This window comes from Magnolia sinica, chromosome 2 (assembly GCF_029962835.1).
Source record: "Magnolia sinica isolate HGM2019 chromosome 2, MsV1, whole genome shotgun sequence".
NCBI classification, from domain to species: Eukaryota; Viridiplantae; Streptophyta; class Magnoliopsida; order Magnoliales; family Magnoliaceae; genus Magnolia; species Magnolia sinica.
In genome coordinates, this window is record NC_080574.1 from 16502819 (window position 1) to 16527244 (window position 24426).

The 24426-nt window shown below is 40.1% G+C and overlaps 1 protein-coding gene across 3 annotated transcripts in view; it reads right to left on the bottom strand.

Annotated features, from left to right (window-relative positions):
- The window catches only part of LOC131236437 (uncharacterized), a 58947-nt gene extending 38822 nt beyond the window's left edge, over positions 1 to 20125 (bottom strand). For 2 of the 3 annotated variants that reach the window (XM_058233588.1, XM_058233586.1), the window contains exons 1-4: positions 20032 to 20124; positions 13792 to 13905; positions 13610 to 13670; positions 13100 to 13176 (exon numbers count right to left, since the gene is read on the bottom strand). In XM_058233588.1, the coding sequence (XP_058089571.1) occupies positions 13100 to 13176; positions 13610 to 13670; positions 13792 to 13905; positions 20032 to 20070 (291 nt within the window). In that variant the 5' untranslated portion in view covers positions 20071 to 20124. Of the gene's footprint in view, positions 1 to 13099; positions 13177 to 13609; positions 13671 to 13791; positions 13906 to 20031 lie in introns of all 3 variants that reach the window. The other variant, XM_058233589.1, reaches the window with a different exon arrangement.
- Positions 20126 to 24426: the final 4301 nt, after the last annotated feature.

A 24426-nucleotide genomic window follows, 5' to 3' on the forward strand; every position in this document is an offset into this window, starting at 1 on the left:
TTCAAATAATTTGATTTTGGCATTGTGAGTTAGCAATTGCAGTCCATAATTTAATTGTCAAATTTCAAGTTAATATATGTCTCGTGTACAATTTTTTAAGGCTTGAATTAGGAGGGACTCAGATGTAAAGTGCAGCACACGTGTCAAAGTTTTTTGGGCCTCACCCGTGATGAATGTGTTATATCTACATCATCCATCCATTTTGCCAAATAATTTTAGGGCATGAGCCCAAAAATGAGGCACATCCAAAGCTCAGGTGGATTGCACCGTAAGAAACAATAATAATTAAACGTTCACCGTTAAAAATTTATTGGGGGCTAGAAAAGTTTTAGATCAAGCTGACATGTGTGTTTTCCCTTCATCCACGTCAATGTGACCCAATTAACAGGTTAGATTGAAAATAAACATTACAGTGGACTTTAGGAAATTTTTAATGGTGAGCATTCTATAACCGCTATTTCCTATGGTGTGGTCCACCTGAGATTTGGATATTACTAATTTTTTGAATCCTGACTTGAAATGACGTGGCAAAATGGATGGACGATATGGATAAAATATATACATTATGGTGGGGCCCACTCAGGTCTGATCTGATTGGATGGAAAATAAACGTTACCGTGCGCCCTACAAATTATTTAACCGTGAAAATCATTATCTCTGCTGCTATTTTTGGTGTGGTCTAGATGATCTCTGGATATAATTCATTTTTTGGCTGGTGCTCTAAAATGATCTCTGAAAATAGGTGAACGGTGTAGATGTAATAAATACATCACTGTGGAGCCCATATAACTTTGATCTCCTTTGAACCGTTCGTACAACTCGGAGCTCGAGGAGTGTCAGCGCTCGTCTTTGCGTGACACGTACCTACAGCAGTCAGCTGCTGCAAATTTTAAAAAAAATGGAGAGAGAGGGAAACGAAAAGAAAAAAAGAGGGAAAGAAAGAAAAGAAAAAAAAGAGGGAAAGGGGGAAAGAAGAGATTGAGAGAGAGAGAGAGAGAGAGAGAGAGGAAAAAGAAGAAGAAGAACAGGAAGCAGTCGCAGCCGCAGCCGCAGCTGCTCGAGAAGAAGAAGAAGAAAATCCTAAAAAATTACTTTGCTGACATAAGGTTCCTACGTCTTTTTGTTTTTTTGTTTTTTTTTTTAAGGGCATGAAAGGTAAGCATCAACGGTGCTATTTTTTTCCAACATGTTTTTTCCCTAACAGGATACGTAACCGATTTGGGATACCTTACTCATGCATCAAATTTGGTATCAAAGCTTTAGGTTTTGCATGGTTTTTGTTAGATCGAGTTATCTAAACTTAGGATCATCTATTTTCTCATCTTCATCTAGGATTGTCTAGATAATTCCAGATCTACATGCCACAGAAATTGCGAACCTAATTTTTCATATTCACTGTCCTGTGAGATATAAATCTAAATTTCCAGATTTGTGTTTTCATTCTAGTTAAATCTGAAAATCTGCAGCATTCATACATCATACATCCATATTGAGGTCTATTCAAACGTTAAGAGTCGGGCTTAGGAAAATCAAGTTCAAGTTTTTGGTGTATGCTCACTAGAAGTGATAAGGGTTTTGGCCAATACCCCATCATGAGTAACGAGAAATTAAGCGATCACCTTGCTCAATTACTCCGAAAGATAACTGCCATAGAGACATCTAACAAAAATATCGAACAAAAACTAACCACCACCAAAGCTAGACTTGAGCGATTAGAGGCATCCCAAAGGGAGAACCCCACTGTTGGGGGAGATGTGCAGTCGCAAGCAGGTGTTGTTGGCAAGGAGCCAGCCCTTAGACAAACCCCCACCAATGGCGGGCATGTGGGCAAAGAACGGGCACATCAGAACCGCTTTGATCCTGACGAGAGGTCCATGAAGAATGTCAAGATTGATGCCCCGAGCTTTGATGGTCACTTTGACCCCAAGGCATTCCTTGATTGGTTAGCTGACATGGACCACTATTTTGAGTGGCATGAGATGTCAGAGAACTGACAAGTACGGTTTGCCAAAATGAAGCTTGTGGGGGCAAGCGAAGATGTATTGGACCAATAAAGAGCATAGGATTGAACGGGTGGGAGGAGCTCCCGTTACCCAATGGAGTGAGATGAAAACTATGCTAAGAGAGAAGTATCTCCCTCTTTCTTATCGCCATAAGCTCCTGGAACAATGGCAATCTTTACACCAAGGATCCATGCTAGTCACGGAATACATTGCAAAATTTGAGGAATTCATGATGTGGTGTGACATTGAGGAAGACTCTCAAGTAACGCTCACGCGTTTCAAGATGGCCCTTAAATCGGATCTTCAACCTGAGCTTTGGGCTCGTCCCGTGACAGATTTGGACGAGATGTACCAAGTGGTGCAGGAACTAGAGGGAATAGAGATGATTGAAGGAGGGATCAGGTAGCTCTTAGACATTATGCCGAGAGGGGTCTCGAATGTGCAAATTGTCGGCGACAAATCGTTTATATCGCCGATATTATCGGTGTCGCCAAGCCGGCGATACCGAAACCCCCTAGTTTCGTTTCTCTTCCAATTGTCGGCGATTTTTCGGCGATAAATAAAATTATCGACGATAAATAAAGTTATCGGCGATAAATTCGCTGTAGCTAACCCACCGAAAATTTCGGGAGTGCGTAAATATGAAAAAAAAAATTTAAAAAAATGAAGAAGATGAAAAATCATTCTGATCCATGTAAGAGGATATTTTCGATACCTTTAAAAGAGGATTCAAAATTTGGAGGTAGCACACCAGTCGATCGATCGTCGAAATCCGTGCATTGTTCTTCCGTATGTAAAAAAAACTTCGATTTTTCCTTTTTTTTCTTCAAATAAATGAAAGATTTCAAAGAAGCGGCAATTTCGGCAAAGAATCTTTCATAGATGGGTGGATATTTCCTAAATTTTGGAGAGAATTTGAGAAATTTCAGGGATTTGAAGGATTCGAGGGCTTCGGAAGATTTTCCCCAAAATGGTTTCCCGCATCCGAAGCTCCCTTTCACGGGATGACCACACGTGAGACATGAAGTGCTCACTGCTCTGTGGGCCCACTATGATGTAATGTGTTTCATTTACGCCGTCCATTTATTTTGAAAGATCATTTTAGGTCATGAGCCGTTAAATGAGTCAGATCCACATTTCAGGTGGACCACATCAAAGGAAACAGCGGTGATTGAACGCTTACCTTTAAAAACTTTTTAAGGCCCACTGTAACGGTTATTTGCCATCCAACTATTTGATTAAGTCACACAGATTTGGATGAAGGGAAAACACAAATATCAGCTTGATCGAAACTTTTGTAGCTCCCGATGAGTGTTTAATGGTGGCCATTCAATAACCACTGTTTCCTGCCATGTGGTCCACCTTAAATTTGGATCTGTCTCATTTTTTGTCTGATGCCTTAAAATGATCTGCCAAAATGAATGGACGGTAAAGATACACAACTGTTGATAAGGCCCTATGATGTTTATTTGACATACAACATGTTAAGAAGGTACACAACTGTTGATAAGATCACGTGATAATTATTTGACATCCAAAACGTGTTGATAAGGTATACAACTATGGATAAGGTCACGTGATCCTTGGGCCCATCATAATGTTTCTATGATGTTTATTTGACATCCAACGTGTTGATAAGGTCACGTGACTGTAGTGAAGGGAAAAAAATAAATCTCAGCTTGATTCAAATTTTTTGTAGCCCATTAACGGACAATCGCCACTTTTTCCTTAAGGTAGGGTCTAACTGAGAATTGGATCTACTTCATTTTTTGCGGTCATGCCCTAAAATAATCTTAAAAATTGGATGGACAGCATGGATATAGAAGACAAACATCAAGGTAGTCCCCACACTAAGGGTTACACCGTCTCATGTGAGTTTGCACCTAATCTTCATTAGAGTGTGTGACTTGGGTGTGACCCCAGAACCAGTGGCGTGGGTGCCTATAGGGCCCACTTGTTAAGGCGTGATTTAAAACAATTAAGAAGATATAAATTACAGGTCTTCCACACTACAGGAAATAGTGGTTGAATGCCTACCATTAAAATTTTCCTAAGGTCCACAGTAATATTTTTTGACCATCTAAGCTATTGATAAGGTCAAACAGACCTAAACAGACCTGAATGAAAAGAATTTAAAAAAAAAAAAAAAAAAAAACACACACACACACAAATATCAGCTCGATCCAAAACTTATGTGGCCCACAAAAGGTTTTTAATGGTCATTAACCAATGTTTCCTATGGCGTGGTCCACACAAAATTTGTATCTACTTTATTTTTTAGTCCACACCCTAAAATAAGCCGGCAAAATAGATGAACGTCGTGGATATACAATGCATACATTGAGGTGGGTCCTACGATCAAGATTTAGACGATGACTACAAGCCACCTCATCACTCCATGTAAGGATGAGGGGTGGCAAAAAAGGTATGCTTTGTTAGTTCATTTAATTTTACATATCTTAATTATTGTACTATAGTTGCATTTGTATTATATAAATTTATTTTGGTTACTATTTGAGTGATTTTTGTGACAACGCATGCCTTTTAGCTCCCATTAAATGGAACTTCTAATTTAATGCATTCTTTTTGCAATTTTTTCATTCTTGAATATGTAAATATGTGTATTTAGGCATGGGCTCGTCCCGTGACAGATTTGGACGAGATGTACCAAGTGGTGCAGGAACTAGAGCAGTATCTGAAGACTCCTATCATAGGATAGTTCGATTCCCGAGACTCTAATGTTGGGACTAGTTCTCGGGGAACTAGACCCAACATTGGTAATCAACCCAGGGCGCAAGCGAATGTTCCGCCTAGGCCTAGGGATGACAAGGGAAAAGGCATCCTTGGTGCTGGTCTAGGTGGAGGACAGAATGTGCAATGCTATGAATGTGGGAATATTGGCCATTTTGCAACTCAGTGTCACACTAAGGGCAAGGGAAAGGCCTTAGTCATAGGTAATTCCCAGGATAGCGAGTATGATCGTGGCGACTCTGAAGTCGAAGAATATCAACCCGTGGGATCATTGAGTGATGAGGATGAGGTGGATGATGATTCAACACTAGCAGTTGTCAGGTGTGTGCTAGCCCAGACTAGAAGTAGTGTTGACTAGCATTGCAACACTATCTTCTACACGATCGCCAAGTGTAGCGAGAAAAATTGTAAGGTGATAATGGACAGTGGGAGTTGCTAGAATGTAATTACCACTAGCACCTTAGGTCGTCTAAGTTAGAGGCCACCCCTCATCCTGACCCGGACAAAGTCTAATGGGTAGACAAGACTTTCCTTCCTGTCACCCATCAATGTCTTGTACCTATCAAGTTCGGGTCTTATAAGGAGTACATGTGGTGTGATGTGTTGCCCATGGATGTAGGTCACATCATCCTACGCAGACCGTGGCTATTCAATAATGACGTCACGATATACGGCCGTTCTAATGCGTGTACCTTCATGCATAGCGGCAAGAAGATCAAAATTAATCCTATGCCACCACAAAACACTGCACAGAAGAAGGGTAAGAAGGCTAGTGAGCCTAAAGAAGTGAGGAAATCCACACCCAAGTCTCTCCACATCATCACAGCTAAAGAGTTTGAAAGAGAGACTGAGGATTTGACAGTGTATGCCTTAGTGACTAGAGGCTACACCAGAAGTACTAGTAGAGTGACCCCACGAGGTAGCCCTAGTCTCAGAGGAGTAAAGAGATGTATTCCTTGAGGATTTACCGGATGAGTTGCCAACTTGCCACCCATGAGGGACATCCAACATGCCATTGATCTTATCCATGGGTCAACTCTACCAAACCTTCCTCACTATAAGATGAACCCTGCAGAGCATGCAGAGTTGAAGAAGCAAATAAATGAGTTCCTGCGAAAAGGTTTCACCAGGAGAGCATGAGTCTGTGTGTTGTACCCGCTTTACTGACACTTAAGAAAGACAGCACTTGGCGCATGTATGTGGACAGTAGAGTCATCAACAAAATCACAGTCAAGTATAGGTTTCGCATACCTAGGCTTGATGACATGTTAGACATGATGGCTAAATCCACCATTGTTTCCAAAATATATCTCAAGAGTGGATATCACCAAATCTGTATACGCCCCGGTGATGAATGAAAGACAGCCTTCAAGACGAATGATGTTTTTAATAAAAACTTGGTGCCTCTCTCTCTCTCTCTCTCTCTCTCTGGTAAGTTCTTCTCTTCTCATAATCTCTTCTCTTCTTCTAAATTATATTTCTAGCCCTCCAACCTTCTTCTTCTCTTTTTATGCCTAGTATTTTTTTTATTGCTATTAACCCTGAAAATCTGAGAATTGATCCCAACCCTCTCTCAAATTTTTCCAACCGTCTCTATTCCAGAGATCCTTTGATTTCTTGGACTAAAGAAGCTGCATTGATTGTTGGATTGAAACCATGCAACAACGGGAGGCCCAATCCCTCGCCGAATCCAATCCACGCATGATTTGAAAATGGTACCGCAGGATTGTGATGATGGTCTACAACCATTGCATGTTTCATTTGTTATTATCTTTACTATGATGTGGAATGTTGAATATTTAAATTGATTTGCTTAGTTTATTTTGCTGGATAATTTATGTGCTCACACATGCATTCTAGTTTAGACCGTCCTGTATCACTTGCTACTGCTATTTAAAACACTGGCGTCAGGCCATAAGTAATCAAGTCTTTTCTTACTACCTCCATCAGTGTCCTTTTCAGCCAGATATATAACCTAAAAGCTAGAGAGGTAGCAAAGAGCATATACGCCACTTCTACGCTTAATATGGACCTCTGAAATACTTATTATACTAGTACATAGATGAATACTAGTACATAGATGAATAATATCATAAGAGTGATATGCAAAACAGGGATCTCGATTCTTCTACGATCCTAACTGACCTGTCAGTCTTAGATGCGCAGATGGAATCAGGCAGGTTCTCTCCAGATTTGCAGGCCACAAGGGTGCATCTGATTCAGGAAATCGCTAATAGAATTATTCAAAAAGAAATCTCTTAGAAACAAAAGGCGCATCTGACTTGGCTGAAGGAAGGCGACAGAAATACTCGTTTCTTCCATAGGATGGCAAATTGGCACGCGTCAAATAATAGAATCAACAGTATTTTGGTGGAAGGGGTTCGAATTGAGGATAAAGACGACATCTCTGACATTATGATATTGTATTTCAGGTCGCTTCTCAATGGAAAACAGTGGCGCAGACCTAAGCTTGATGGTATCCATTTCAATGTTATCTCGGAAGAAGAAGCGTCTTCCCTCGAAGCCCCTTTTACGGAAGAGGAGATAAAGCGGGCTATAAATGCTCTTGGAGCTGATAAGGCCCCAGGACCGGATGTCTTTCCGATTGCGTTCTTTGCTCAATTTTGGGAAGTAATCAAAGCAGACGTCATAGAGTTCTTCAAAGAATTCCATATTAAAGGCAAGATCTCTACCAGCCTAGGGGCAACTTTTATTGCGTTGATTCCGAAGTTGGCAGGTGTCGCGTCTCCCAACGACTTCAGGCCCATTAGCTTGTTGGGGGGCCCTTACAAGATTTTGGCAAAGGTTTTGGCTACTCACCTGGCAAAGGTCATAGGGAAGCTAATTTCAGAAAATCAGTGTGCCTTCATTGCAGGAAGGCAAATTGTAGACACAGCTTTAAGTGCCAATGAAATTCTGGATTCTAGCGCTAGATCGGGTCGGAAGTATATCGCTTGCAAGTTAGACATCGAAAAAGCCTACGATCATGTTGACTGGGTCTTCCTTCAATATTTGTTAAAGCGTATGGGGTTCGAGGACAAATGGAGAGACTGGATGAGAGAATGCACAGGATCAGCCTATTTTTCTATCTTATTAAATGGCTCTCCTAAAGGCTTTTTCAAAAGTAATAGAGGCCTTAGGCAGGGCAATCCTCTCTCCCCTTTCTTATTTCTTTTGGCAAGAGAGGCTTTGTCTAGAATGCTTTCGAAAGGGCAAGAGGAAGGTCTTCTAGGTGGGATCGATATCAATGGCTTGTCACGCCCAATCACGCACATCCAATACGCGGATGATTCCCTCATTTTTTCTGAAGCGTCGAATGAGAAGGTGACCAACTTGGGCACTACCATCCGCTGCTTTCAAGCTATTTCCAGTCTCAAGGTGAATATGACTAAATCGAAGATCTTTGGGATAAACATGGAAAGTGAGGAGGTGGACATACTCGCACTATCTCTTGGCTGCTCTGCAGACTCGCTTCCGTCTTCATTTGTAGGCTTACCGCTATACATCGGAAAACCTCCTATTTCTTCTTGGGACAAAGTCATTTGCAGATTTCAGTCAGTTCTCTCAAGATGGAAGAGTCAATATTTGTCTCTCGGTGGTCGTCTCACGTTAATTAAAGTCGCTCTCTCAAACCTGCCCGTTTATTACATGTCTCTTCTGAAATGCCCGGCTACGGTTAGAAAGTCGATCAACAAATTGGGACGTGATTTCCTTTGGCAAGGAAAGGAAATAGGTAAGAAATTCCATCTTCTTAGCTGGTCAGAGGTTTGCACCCAGTTATCCCATGGTGGAGCAGGGGTCAAAGACCTTAATTAGGTAAGAAATTCCATCTTCTTAACTGGTAAGAGGTCTGCACCCAGTTGTCCCATGGTGGAGCAGGGGATAAAGACCTTAAAGATATGAACAAAGATCTCCTTGGAAAGTGGATTTGGAGGCTCAGGGGTAAATACGGCAGCTGTTCTGATGGTTGGTGGGTGAAAGAGTTACCGTTAAACAAAGTTACTCACATATGGCAGGAGATTATGAGAATGAAAAAGGAAAAACATTGGTTTCATTCTCAGCAATGGTGAAAAAATCCGTTTTTGGGACGATGTCTGGATAGGAGATCAACAATTAAAACTCAGGTTCCCTCTCCTATCGGATCGCGACGTCTAAAAATGGGTTTGTTGCTGATTTCCTCTACGTTTCTGGGGGGAAGTCCATCTGGAATTGTAGAAGAAGTCTAAAAGACTGGGAGGTTTCGGATTATACAGGACTTTTGGAATGTCTCTACCAGGGTATCCCAAATCTTACGTTTCGGCCGTAACGGCCGATACGTAACGGTAACGGCGGTTACCGTTACGCGATACGGGGCTGAAACGGAGAGGTGCAGAAAATGGAACCGAAACGGCAGTTACGGGGCCGTAACGGCCGTTACAAGGCATAACGGCCGTTACGAGCCCGTAACAGTTGTTATGGGTAGTAACCCTTAAAGAAAAAACAAAAAAAAAAATCTAACCTTATTCTCGCTTCCTCTTCTTCTTCTTCTTCTTCCTCTTATTCTTCTTCTTCTTCTCCGCGGCGCTGCTGCAATTCATCACGGCGCTGCTGTGCAGCTCCTCCTCCTACTTTTTCTTCTTCTTCTTTCCCCTCTGGTGCAACTCCCTCTCCACCCTCTTCATTTTTCCCTCTCGTTTTCTCTTTCTTTCCTTCTCATTTTTTTCTTTTTATTTTTATTTTTCCCTCTCATTTCTCTTTCCCTCTGTCGCAGTCTCGAAAAAAATGAATGGGGGCGTGGCCGAACGCGGATTAGATACTGACAGGTTAGTAGCAAGTTGGCTATTGAAGTGACGTCACCAAGTTCTGTGGGCCCCACTATGATGTATGTGTTGTATCCACACTGTCCATCCATTTTGAGATATTGTTTAGGGCATGAGCTAAAGAGTTGAGCAGATAAAAAGATGTAGTGGACCCCACCACAGAAAACAATGGGGAGAGTGATTCCCACCGTTGAAACTATCCTAAGGCCCACCATAATTTTTATTCGAAATCCAACCTGTTTAAAAGTTAAAAAAGACATGAAAAAAGGTAAAACACAAATATCAGCTTGATCTAAAACTTTCGTGGCCTTTAGAGGTTTTTAATGGTGGGCGTCACTGTCCCCACAGTTTTCTGTGCTGGGGTCCACTGGAGCTTTGGATTTAACTCATTCTTTGGATATTGCCCTAAAATGATCTCTACAAATGGATGGAAGGTGTGGATATAAAACATACATTATGGTGGGGCCCACGGAACTTGGTAACGTCACTTCAGTAACGTGTCTCACTACTCAAACCTGTAGGTAGCTAATCTGCGCCCAGCGTGGCTGTAAAACAGCCACGTAGGTACCTTATTTTATCAGTAGTCTGCAGCGTATGCCGCTTAGTGCACTTGCATTATTTTAGTGCATGCGGCCCACCTTGATTTATGTGTTGTATTATATATCCATGCCACCCATCAATTTTTCCTGATCATTTCAAGGCATAGTCCCTAAAAGGAAGCAGATCCAAATCTCAAGTGGACCGCACCGTGCACTTGCATTGTTTTTGTGCATGTGGTTCACCTTGATTTATGTGTTATATTATATATCCATGCCACCCATCAGTTTTTCTTGATCATTTCAAGGCATGGTCTCTAAAATGAAGTAGATTTGGATCTCAAGTGGACCGCACGGTAGGATTGAATGCCCACCATTAAAAACCTATTATGACCCACTATAATGTTTATTTACCATTGAAACTGTTGACAAGGTTGCATGGACATGGATCAAGGAAAACACAAGTTAACAACTTAAAAAATAATATTAACAAATAATAATAATAATAATAATATAAACTTTAATTGTGGGAATTCAATCCCTATTGTGTGGTCCACCAAAGATTTGGATTTGCCTCATTTTTTGGACCATGAGTTGGCAAAAAGGATGGACAGCATGGATATACAACAAATGTATCAAGGTGGGTCCTATGTTCAGTGCATCATTCACTAGTGGTCCACCTAAGATTTAAATCTACCTGATTTTTTGGATCATGCTTTAAAATGAGTTGGCAAAATAGATTGACGGCACGGATATACAAATACATCAAGGTGGACCCCAATTTCAAGGCCTCACCCACTAGTGGTCCACCTTAGATCTGGATCTACCTTACTTTTGGACCATGCCTTAAAATAATTTGATAAAACAGATGGATGTCATTGATATACAATACATACATCATGGGGGGCCCTATGTACATGGCCGTAAAAATTGTCCATGAGGCATACACTAACTCAAAATTAATAAATTAAATTATGGCACTATTGTTGCCAAGTCACAATTCCAAAATTAAATTGTTTAAATGATTCTCACCGTTAATTTGCAAACACTTGTTTTTTTGAAATATGATCATTTCATATTTTTCATTTATCACTGTTTAATAAATATATACCAATCCATTAGTGAGATAAGTGCCAATAGATTGCATGAATTTAACATTGATTTAGGGCATCAAATGGTCCACCAAATCAGTTCTAAATCAACGACACTATTTACTTGAATATAATTTCAATTTTTTTCTTAAGATTTATTGGGAAAAATTATATTAATTTGTTAGATATATGAATTATATAATTGGACATAAAAGTCCCTAGATTGTATGTTGAGATAAAATGTACACAAGTCACAAGGTATGTAATACACCAAACCTACAAATATGAGATATTTTGGTATTAGATTCATTCTAATTAATTCATATTGATATTATATAGTAAAATAATTAAATATAAAATATCTATAGCCAATACCAGGTTGTCTGGTTCATAAATTCATCAGGCAGTCCGATACAACTTCTCACCAAAGAGTGGACCGTTACACCACCATAAACATGTTCCAATTTATAAATGAATGCATATTTGGAATGCTTAGAATATTCCGGATTTAATCCATATTTTTTCATTTTTTTTGGCAAAAAAAAAAAAATTTGCACCGTTACGGGCCGTTACGCCCCCGTATCGCCAATACACCCCCGTATCCGTATCGGTATCAGTGGTCACCGTTACGCCAACCAATACTGATACGGGATACCTTGGTCTCTACTCTTCATCTCCCTCTACTTCCTCAGAAGATGAATTTTATTGGAAACCAGAAAAGTCGTCCCTCTTCTCAGTCCGCTCTCTCTACAATCAGCTGCGCAAGCAAGAATCTGAGCCGCACTTCAATCGTTCTTTTATTTGGAAATTTGAGGCCCCTCCGAAAATTCTTGTGTTTGGATGGCTGGTAGGGAAAAAGAAAATTCTGACCATAGACAATCTTAAGAAGAAAGGTATGATCCTTCCCAATATATGTCTATGTTGTATGCGATTGGAAGAGACCGTAGATCATCTTCTGCCTCACTGTCAGTTCGTCCATTCCATCTGTGCAAAGTTTATGAACAATTTTAACATATTTTGGTGCTTCCCGGGAGCGGCAGATCATTTCCTCCTTGCGTGGCACGGGACGTATTTTGGCAAGATGAAAACTACTATCTGGAGAATGGTGGTCCTAGCAGTGTGGTGGTCTGTGGGGGGAAAGAAACAATAGATGCTTTAGAAATCTCTCCAATTCGGCTGGGTCTCTGGCGTCTTCGGCTAAGCGTCTTATCATTGAATGGGCTCTGAATGTTAAGGATCTGTCGGGCCCTGATTTCTTTTTTTTGGGCGTGTAATCTGAGGCCTGCTTTCTCAGCAGCCTCCCCTCTTATTTCCTCTTTTTCTTAATGAAATCTCTTCATCTTTCAAAAAAATATATATATATATATTATAAATTCTTTTCATGAACAATTTACTTCAAGCATAAATTAAGAACAGTAATTATCAGTAAAATTATCAATGTCAAGCGTCAAAGGATATAGGAAATGTTTTATAAGCTCAAGCTTAAAGAAATAATAGAATATTCCATTCTAGAACTCAAAATGTTCACAATATCAACATTCTTTCATTCAATTCCCTAGGAAATCAAACCAAGGACACTAGGAGATTTTATATTTACAGATTTCTTCATCTTTCCCATCAAATCATGGGTTGCCTCAACTGAAAACATGGTTTCAGAGGGCAAGACCAATATCGTTGAGCTTAACCTATAGAAACACATTGTGGTACAGAGCATTCAGTTGCTTACACATAGCATGTGTTGTCATAATTTAATTTGTTATGAGAGTGTTTCATTTTTCTATCTTTTACGTTATTGTCATGGACCCTAATACAGCAAATACTCTGGGATGGATGGACCCCTCCATAAGCAACAACTTATTTGTGATGTCGTGAGAGGAAATTGTTCTCAAACAATAGTAAAATTTATCAGAAATACCCACCTGAAGTATCTCTTGCAAAGCTTCTTCAGGAGCCATGCGCAAGCCTCCTTTTCCTAAACCAAGCCGCTGTGACAAAACTGCTCAGCTTTGAAGCATTAAAAACTCCCATGAACATCATCAAAGAGAAATAAAATCAATGAAGCTGGTATTCTGTAGAAGTAATGGTGGCCATAACGGCCACAACTGTTACCTTTACAATACAAGTTGTAACGGCCGTTTAAAAAAAAAAAAAGAACTCTGGAAAAAATGTATCGGCCCCGTTACACCCTTTACAGGGGGGCATAAGAGGCCGTTATGGTTAATTTTTTCCATAAAGGCCGTTACGACCCCGATAGCGTGTAACAGTTGCCACATTACCTTTATGTAACAGCCTTTACAGCCCCATAATGGCCGTTACAGCACACCGTGAGCACAGCTGAAACTCGGAAAACCCAATTACATTTGAAAAAATCCCCAATCCAAACTTGATAATGAAACTGAGGTAACCAAATGAAAAAACAAACAGCATACCTTTCAAATCCACGTTAGTACCCACCAGAGCAGAAACAACATAAAACCTATGTTTCTTGTCCTGCGTTTCAAAAGCAAACTAAGCGTTAAGTGGTGATCTTCTAAAGATGGGAAAAGATACAAAGTTTAATATTGAATTGAAAGGGAAAGCTTTTACTCTTGGCAATTAAATATCATAATACCTTTAAAAGTAAATTTTTACTTAATCCACCTCCCAAATGCCCAACATGCTTTGCCTGAGCTTCAACTGTCAACACGACAGGATGATTGTAGCTAACAAAATCAATTTGCAGTTCCTAGATGTTACACAAGTGATATGTCAGTTCCTCCATGATATAAATATATACAAGAAAACCTGGAAAAGAGCAGGCCCTAAAGGATTTTTCACCAAAGTATGTTCCAAAGATTAAGACGTCTGTGATTTATAAAACCAGGTCCAAAGATTAAGATATATATGGTTTATAAAACCAGGCTCACCAATACCTACTGGTTTGGAATAAAATCAAGAGAAAAGGGTTGAAGTATTGCGAAAGTTTTTCCTATATGCACATAATGGGTGCTGACCATAGATAAGGGACGCTTGTTCCTGGCCTAGATTATCAGTCAGTTTTCCCATGCATCTAGCTTTTCCTCTTCCAATACCCAACAAGCTTGTGTTGCATTTGTTTAGTTTTACCCTCTAGCAACGGAATTCTATATTGATTTATTTATGTGATGAAGCTACAAAGGCACTTCAAAATAAATCCCATACTCATGCCCGTGAGTGCATTTTTAAGCATAAACGATGCAGAAGAATTTTTTCGACCACTAAGGTTCTAAACATAAACTACAAAATAAACAATTTCTATTCCATTAATCACCAAAAACAGAATTACAAAATTCCCAAAGTATACATAGACTTATAGAAACATTATTTCTGACCAAACAACGAAACTCGACTACAAGATACTGGTGGTGGCACGTGAAATGCACATGTGAAGAGATGGAGGAAACAAAAAAACAATATATATATATATACATATATATATATATATATATATATATATATACATATATATATATATATATATATATATATATACATATATATATATATATATATATAAAATACATGTGACATGTCTAAGAGAGTAGATGGCAACCAATGGTCCACATTTGACATAAACATGTGACGCCCCGACTACGCTAATGGACTTCATGAAACAACATGTGCATGACAGGGTGCATTCAGATGATAGGCCCGGATCTCACACATCATACCAAATTGGTGCATATGGGGAGGTTAATATTCTCACAAGTAGCCGTAGGATCAGAGGGGGCTGTTCTGAAGTTCTGGAACGGGTTTAAAACAAGGTTTTGAGTATACGTATCAGCCCCTGTAACAGCCAGCCTAGCCGATATGATATGGGCCACGTATCGGCTAAAAGGTCCCTATAACGGCCCATGTATTTAGTTTTTGTTTTGGACATGTATTTGATGGCATAACAGGCTATTCTTTGGTAAGAATATCGTATGTCAGGATTCATGTTTAAAGTTGAATGCTGAGTAGCAACTGACTCTTAAGTTATAATATGCAATACTCTAATGTCAATACATCATATGCATATCTCCAATTTATGTCAGTGTTTTAAATAGCCTGTAACGTAGTCTTTGACCCTCTATAGGGTAATATTTTTTAATTAAAATGATAGAAAAATATGATAAATTTTACAAAATGCATAATTCCTATATGATTTCTTAACTGCGAATTTGGATCATCAACCACATATTTTCAAGCAACGTCTCTGTCTCTTTGCTTTCAAACATCTCTAAGTGTGACCTCTTTGTTTTATTGAAACATAACAAATTCATAATATGGACCCCAATTTAGATGGTCCAGATTGATCAAAGTGCTCTATCCACAATATGGACCACAATTTGGATGGTCCGGATTGATCTAATGTAATGCCACAGGTGATGGGGATGAGTCACCACCATTTTGAAATAGGTGTTGAACTAACATAGAAAAAACACTTTTTAAAAATAAAATAAAAAAGGATTTCAAATGGTGGATCTACCCGAGTCACCACCATTTTGAAATAGTTGTTGAACTAACATAGAAGAAACACTTTTAAAAAAAGGAGATTTCAGATAGTGTACGCTACCTGCACTACACGCTACATGTAGCGTACGCTAAATACCATGTAGCTTGCACTACCTACATACATTACGTATGCATAGTAGCTAAAATGCTACGAGCACTACTGAAAACACTGATCTATATACAATATTTCCCTCCAGGTGTTTGAGGAAAATAAAATTGAAGGAATAGCACCAGCCCAATTTGGGTACACTAGAATGGCCCAGAAACTTCCAAAATTCATGTAACCTGTGGGATTTATCCTACCAATGCATGTCCCTAATCTATATACAAAATTTCCCTAGAGAAATTTGAGGGGGGGAAAAAAGATGAATAGTGCATAGTCACTTTTCATCTTCTTCCCTTTTTTTATCAGCCTATTCGTCTTCTTCCTAATAGCCTAAAATAGGTCCCAATTGAACACAAATCAAGCATGATTTGGTAGATCAGGTCCTATTATGTTTGAAGGAAACAAAAACAAGGAAGAACAAAAAAACAAAAAAAAAGGTGGTGGTTTACTCATTTTTTATTTTTTTATTTTTTGAAGAAATATGAAATTTATATTAAAACGAAAAAGAGAAACAAAGCAAAAAGGTGGTGGTTTACTCAATTTTTTTATTATCCCCGAAACAACCAAAACCGCTTCGGGCCTTCAATTCACACTCAAATCCCCACTTTCAATCTTGTATTGAGACAAAAATGTGGTTTTCTTCTTCTTTTTTTCAAAAAAAAAAACTTAAAAGAGGGTTCTTAGGGGCATAATGTTCATGCAACATTACGTTGGTGTGTAGTGGTACCGATACGCCCCATATCGAGTGATATCGAGGCGTTACACCCTATTTTTGGAACCCAATTGGTTCACCTCTTTAACGCATAACAAGATGACGAATGCAGTTACTTATCCATTTTTCAAAACCTTGGTTTAAATTTCCTCTTAAGAAGGTAAATTCTCAAGTTACTATGGGTGAGGGGATCTCAAATGGATAGGAACTACTTTCTTAAAATGTGTTTAGTATTCTACTTTCCAATATTACCCTTACAAATACAAAGCAAACAGGTAACGTTTCACAGGTACATTTGGGAACAGAATCCTCTAAAAGACCTGCCATAGGAAGCACGTGCACCGCCCAAGCTTTGTGGGCCAATTGTGAAGTATGTGTGACATCCACTCCATCCATCAGTTAGGACATGACCCAAAACTTAGGCAAATGTGGGCCACACCATAGCAAACAATGGGGATTCCCATTCCTGGTACTCCTGTAGTTGGATCCTCTAGAACAACAAGAATCCTATTTTTGCTTTCTGATTGATCAAATGGGAAACCCAGCTTTTCATAACAGAAAGAGGCATCCGCCAAGGGAGTGGTTGGAGGCAGATTTGATAAAAATGGTTGATTACTCGGATCGGTTCTCGCATCCCTATGAGTGAGGTACTAACCCCAAAACACAAGTCAAAAACAGCAAAAGAGCGATGTGTTTAGTATTCTGCTTTCCAATATTACCCTTACAAATACAAAGCAAACAAGTACTTTTCACAGGTACATTTGGGAACAAAATCCTCTAAAAGACCTGCCATAGGAAGCATGTGCACCGCCCAAGCTCTGTGGCCCAATTGTGAAGTATGTGTGACATCCACTCCATCCTCAATTGTGACATCTCGTGTTAGGACATGACCCAAAATAGGTAGATGTGGGCCACACCATAGCGAACAATGGGGATGGGACGCCCACCATATAAAGAGCTTCCTAGGGCTACCGTGTTGCCATATCATGATGAAGAGATGTCTCCAAAACTCAGGTGGTCCTCACCAAGTGAATTTAGATGTTTTAGGCATATCTTTACATTTTCCTTGTGGTCTAGCCCACTTGATTTTGTATCAAGCTGATTTTCTTATGTACAGTGAACACAAGACATCACAACTGGTGGACAGAGTGGATGTCTCATACAATATATATTGGCCCACAGAGCTTGGGTGTTGCATTGCATGCACTTCCAACAAGAAGCGTTGTAGAGGATTATAGTCCATATATTAGAAACAATGTATATCCTCTGACTAGCAGTAATGTGCCAGCTGATCCCAAGACCAGTAGAATGGTCGTAACTTGTAAGGCAAGCAACCAGTCACCAAACTTTTTCCAAACAACCTTGAAAGTAACCTCAAATAGGCTATGAAGATTTGGAACTAGATACAACCCCATCTTTGACATTACAACATTAAAGATATCCGATGGAGAAACTCTACCTAAAATCTCTGGACATTTTGCTAAAGGGAATTGGCATCATAGTTTGAAGTATTGCCTGAAACTGATATGTATCAGTTTCTGTGCCCAATGATCTGAGTCAGTCACACTAAGAACCTCCCGATTCACCTATTATAAGCCCATATTGAAGATATGTATTTAGAAATGTTTATTAATGTATTTTAATGAATTTTGTGGAGTTTTCGGTCTGTTTTGTCAAAATTTGTGTTTAGTCTGACAACATTCGAAATAACTATCAGTCTAGCACTATGTATTGCACCCTTGGATATGGAAATATCATAGGGAACATTGAAAAATATCACAAGTATCACGTATTTTATAACACAGTCTGAGGGAAACATAGAAGAAACTTGATGCAAGACAATTAACCACTTGCTCTAAAAGCTCGAACTGATGGAGCATGGTGAATTAATCCATTTATCTCATAGCCTAGGCCCCCACATCGCATGTATTAGAACCTCGGCTGAACCCCCATCGTGGGCCCCACATCACATGGGTACCGCCTCACATGAGCTACCCACCTCACACAGGTGGGGCCCGCCTCAGGCAACCCCACTCGAGCCCGGGGTGAAAATGCCCCTGCATTAAAACTTGTCTAGATTTATTGGCCGTGTTTTGGTGCATTTGGTGGGAGAGAAACAAGATGTGCTTCAAGGATTCTCGCCACTCCTCGGCTGCCTCTGCCCATAAAGTGTTTTCTTTATTAAGGGAATGGGATCATTGACCCTTAGGAGGGGATGCCGTATTCTTATTTTTCTGCTTTTGCTTTTGTTTCTTGTTTTCTGTTTTGCCCTTGGGCTTTTAATAATATTCATCCTTCCAAAAAAAAAAGGGGGGGAAAGCTGGGAGTCACACTCGTGATTTCTGCCCAAGATTATCAAGGTTCCAACGGCTTTTTAACCCAATCAACCCTTCTTCCCCCATCCAATCTCTACATCTTTATTCTTTACTGATTTCTCAAGTTTTCCCAAGGTTACCAGTTAAAGAAATCACTTCTTGCACATGACCTAAATCACATGTTAACCAACCTCCTAAAGCAAAATAAGCACGAGGAAAGAGCAATAGACCGGACCAACCAACAAACACAAAAGTAAAAACATATCCAAGTAGGTAGGTGGCTATGGCTTGTCTCCTGAATGGAAGAGTAGAACATATTCTTACACATAACAGAGATTTCAATCATAAAAAATCACCATACTAAGCCCGTTAAAACACAGGTTACATCGTATTAACTTCCGTCTTGACATGGGAAATGATCCAATGCAAGTAGCTTCAACCAAATTATTTATTATTGTGTGAATGAGTTGTATTTGCCTATTAGACACATGGGTTGTCCAAAACCAATCTGGACCGTCCATCAAGTCCAGATCACTCTTCATGGGCCATCACGACAAAACCACACTGACTGGAACCATCCAAACAATGGCATTTCCTGTAACAACCGTCTCTTTTACCCAACCAACCAACCCTGATTATTAGGATTGTCCAATCAAGGTCATTCTTGAAGACATAAGAAATCCAATTCCAAGATTCATTTCACCAAATCGACTATCTAGTTAATGACTGGAACTCTTTTCCAATAAACTTATCTGGACCATTAATTTCCACAGCGTGAATCGGATGGCTAGGATTGTCTAATCGACCTGACTTATACATCATGATACTGCACAGGCAACATGAGGCCTATTACTGCTGCCGCTAATTCACATCCAACGACTATGATCTTACGCCATCTAAATCAGTTGCCTCAATCACACTACTTTTGACAGTTTCACACCGTCGGATTGGGACCGGACCGTTTGTTCCATGGAAGCATATATATATATATATATATATATATATATATATATATATATATATATATATATATAAAGCTATTTTATTATCGTTTATCCCTAAATCGATGATAGTCAGTGTGTGGAATTCAATCGGAGTAAAACAGCAATTGAGACAGTGAAAGTAGATAAAGGAAAATCGCAGTCATCGTAATGTGAAATTTCTGAAGATAGGGTGAGGATTGAAGAAACATGTGGTAGAAATTACCTGCAATCGCGCAAGCAGCTGGCCTTTGGAAAACCCCATTCCCGCTCTCTCTCTCTCTCGGAAACGGATTGCTTGGTGTACATCACACCAGCTATATACCTGCTGTATTAACGTCAGCAAGTTCCGTGGGTCTGATCATGAGGTATGTGTTATATCCAAACCGTACATCTATTTGGCGAGCTCGTCTTAAGTCTTGAGACGAAAATTAATACAGATCTACCTGTCAAGTGGACCGCACTACAAAAAGCAGTGGGGGATTGAACGTCTACAATTGAAACCCTTTTTGGGTAAGAGAAGTTTTGGATCAATATGAGATCTTTTTGACCTTATGAACATATGGGATGGAAAATAAACGTTACGCCCTATGAATTGTTTGATGGTGAAAATCACTATCCTGCTGCTATTTTTGGCGTGGTCCATTTGATCTTTAAATTTGATTGATTTTTTCGATAATGTTTTAAAATGATCTCTAAAAATAGATGAACGGTGTAAATATAATAAATACAATACTGTAAGGCCCATGTAACTTTGATCTTCTTTGAGCAGCTAGTACAACTCATAGCTTGAGGAGCGTCCGTGCTCGTCTTCGCGATACACGTACCTACAGCAGTTATATAGCTGGTGTATGGCACACCATACACCAGCCAATCCGCTTCCTTCTTATTAGCTTCCTCGGCTGGGAGCGGATTAGATACTGAACACTTAAAGGGCCGGTTTGGCCGGGCAGAGTGGATGGGATTGGATAGTATTAGGGTGGATTGCATGGATTTCAAGGTAATGATAGTTGTGTCGGTGGATTGGTGCAAGATATGTGGGAAGATATGTGGAATTGTTATACCTGGTCTGTTTGGCAGGCCCAGCCAATCCCGGGATTAAACCATGCAATTGCTTTCAATCCCTCGAACCAAACACATCCCTGGCAAATTTTGAAGGGATTAGGGTGGATTGAATGGGATTTAAGGGCATGTTTGGCCGGGCGAATCCCATGAGATTAGGGGCCCGTTTGGCCGGGTGGATTGGAAGGGATTGAATGGCATTAGGGTGGATGGCATGGATTTCAAGGTAATGATGGTGTTGTCAATGGATTGTCTTAAGATCCATGGGATTGCTATATCCTAAGATTGCTATATCAAGTCTGTTTGGCACGCCTGGCCAATCCCAGGATTAAACCTTCTAATCCCTTCCAATCCCTCCAACCAAACACGTCCCAGGTAAATTTGAACGAATTAGGGTGGATTGGATGGGATTTAAAGGTAATGATGGTGTTGTCAGTGGATTGTCTTAAGATCCATGGGATTGCTATATTCCAAGATTAGGTCACCCAGTCTGTTTGGCACGCCCGGCCAATCCCGAGATTTAACTTCCAATCCCTTCCAATACCATCCAATCCCTTCCAATCCGCCCGGCCAAACGGGCCCTAGGAGGGATGGGATGGATTTTAAGGTAATGATGGTGGTGTCAGTGGATTGGTTTAAGATCCATGGGATTGTTATATCCCGAGACAAGTTCACTAGGTATGTTTGGCACGCTAGGCATATCCCGGGATTTTACCTTCTAATCCGTCCAACCAATAGATGAGATCAATTTTAAGGTAATGATGGTGATGTCAGTGGATTGTTTTAATATCCATGTGATTGCTTATATCCCGGGACAAGTTCACCGGGTCTGTTTGGCTCGTCATGCATATCCCGAGATATCGGGATTCCATCCCTCCTATTACCATGGGATTGGTCTGGCCAAACGGGCCCTAAGCCTATTTGGCCGGACCGATCCCACGGTGTTAGGAGGGATGGGATCGCGATATCCTGGGATATGCATGACAAGCCAAACAGACCCGGTGAACTTGTCTCGGGATATAAGCAATCCCATGGATCTTAAAACAAACCACTGACATCACCATCATTGCCTTAAATTTGATCCCATCCCTTAGTTTGACGGATTGGAAGGTAAAATCCGAGATACGCTAGGCGTGCCAAATAGACCCCAATGAACTTGTCCCGGGATATAGCAAACCCATGGATCTTAAACCAATCCACTGACACCACCACCATTACCTTAAAATCCATCCCATCCCTCCTAATCCCATGGGATGCGCCCCGCCAAACAGGCCCTGAAGGTAATGATGGTGATGTTAGTGGATTGTCTTAAGATCCATGGGATTGCTATATCTTGGGATCGGGATCCCGTGTCTGTTTGGCACGCCTGGCCAATCCCGGGATCTATCTTCGAACCCCATCCAATTTGCCCAGCCAAATAGGCCTTAAGATTGGTTGAATGCCAAGAGTGTGCTGCCTTGCAATCAATGCTCTTTTCGTCAGAGCTCTTTTAGACTTCTCCATCCGGCAATGCACGCACTCGACCACATAAGGCTGAATGCTCTTCCTGTTGGACCATGATGTATGTATTGTATCCACACCGCCCATTCATTTCACAAGATCATTTTAGGGCATAATCCAAAGAGTGAGAAAGATCCAAATTTCAAGTGCACCCCACCGCAGAAAACAATGGGGATTGAACACTTACCATTAAAACCTCTTTGAGCCACGGAAGCTTTCGATAAAGCTAATATTTATGCTTTACCTTATTCAATGTCTTTTTTAAGTTATAAAAAAGTTATATCTCAAAAAAGCATCATGGTTAGCTCGGGGAAGGTTTCAATGGTGGCAGTCATCGTCCCACTGTTTTCTATGGTGGGGTCCACTTGAACTTTGGATCTGCCTAATTCTTTGGCTCACTCACTAAAATGATCTCTCTAAATGGATGGATGGTGTGGATACAACACATACATCATGGTGGGGCCAATAGAACGGTAGGAAAAGGTGAAGATTGAGCTTCCACCATTGAAACGTCCAAGCGGCCACAAAAGTTTTGGATTATGTAATGTTTTTATAATTTTAGTTTATCCCTGTAAGAATAACCTCATGAACCACATGGCCGGCATATATACGTCATGGTGGACTCGTGGAATTTTCAACGACAGGAATTCCCCCATTTACTGTTTCCGGCCGTACAACCCACATGAGTTTTAGATCTGCTTCATTTTTGGGCCTACATTATAAGATGACATGGAAAAAAGGATGGATGGAGTGGATTTCTCACAACATCATAGTGTGCCCCATCCTAGCTTGTTGTGAAGGAAGTTCATGCTGATGTGACGTCACCACGATCTTTGGGCCCCATCATGACGTATGTGTTGTATCCACACCATCCATCCATTTGGAGAGATCATTTTAGAGAGTGAGCCAAAGAATTAGGCCAATCCAAAGTTCAAGGGGACCCCACTAGGGAAAAAAGTGGGACATTGACAACCACCGTTGAAACCTTCCTAAGGCCAACCATGATGTTTATTTGAGATCCAACTTTTTTTATAAGTTAAAAAAGACATGAAATAAGGTAAAGCATAAATATTAGCTTGATCGAAAGCTTATGTGGCCCAAAGAGGTTTTAATGGTAAGTGTTTAATCTCCATTGTTTTCTGCGGTGGGGTACACTTGAAATTTGGATCTTTCTCACTCTTTGGATTATGCCCTAAAATGATCTCGCAAAATGGATGGGTGGTGTGGATATAATACACACATCATGGTGGCACACACGGAAAGTGGTGACGCCACTTCAACAGGAGTAGCCAATAAAAGAAATGACTTGAAAATGGTATTTACCCTTACCGCCTTACGTGGTCTAGCGTATGCATTGCCAAACGGAGAGAAACATTTAATAGAGCTCTAACGGGAAGAGCATTAATTGTAAGGCAATAGACTCTTAGTGTACAACCAATTCTATTTCACCACATCACTTTAATAGCCACTCTTGGCTACTAAAGTATTCAGTATATAATCCGCTCCCTCATCGGCTTTGTACAAAAACGTGCATGGGAAGTGGATTGGCTGGTGTACCACACAACAACTATATAGTTGTTGTAGGTATGTGTCATGCAAAGACAAGCACTATGCTCCACGAGCTTCGAGTTGTACGAACAGTTCAAAGGAGATCAAAGTTACATGGGCCCCACAGTAATGTATTTATTATACTTACATCGTTCATCTATTTTTAGAGATTATTATAGAATATTATCCAAAAAATGAATCATATCCAAAGATCAGCTGAACCACACCACAAATAGCAGTGCAGATAATAATTTTCACCGTTAAAAAATTCATAGAGCCCACCATAATGTTTATTTTCCATCTAATATGTTAATAAGGTCACAAACTTAGGTGAAGAGGAAAAATAAATTTCATATTGATCTAAAACTTTCGTGACCCAGAAAGGATTTCAATAGTAGACGTTTAATTCCCCGCTGCTTTTTTTAGTGTGGTCCACTTGATAGTTAGATTTGTCTTGGCTTTCTTTCCAAGCCTTGAGACGAGATCGCAAAATGGATGGCCGGCTCCGATA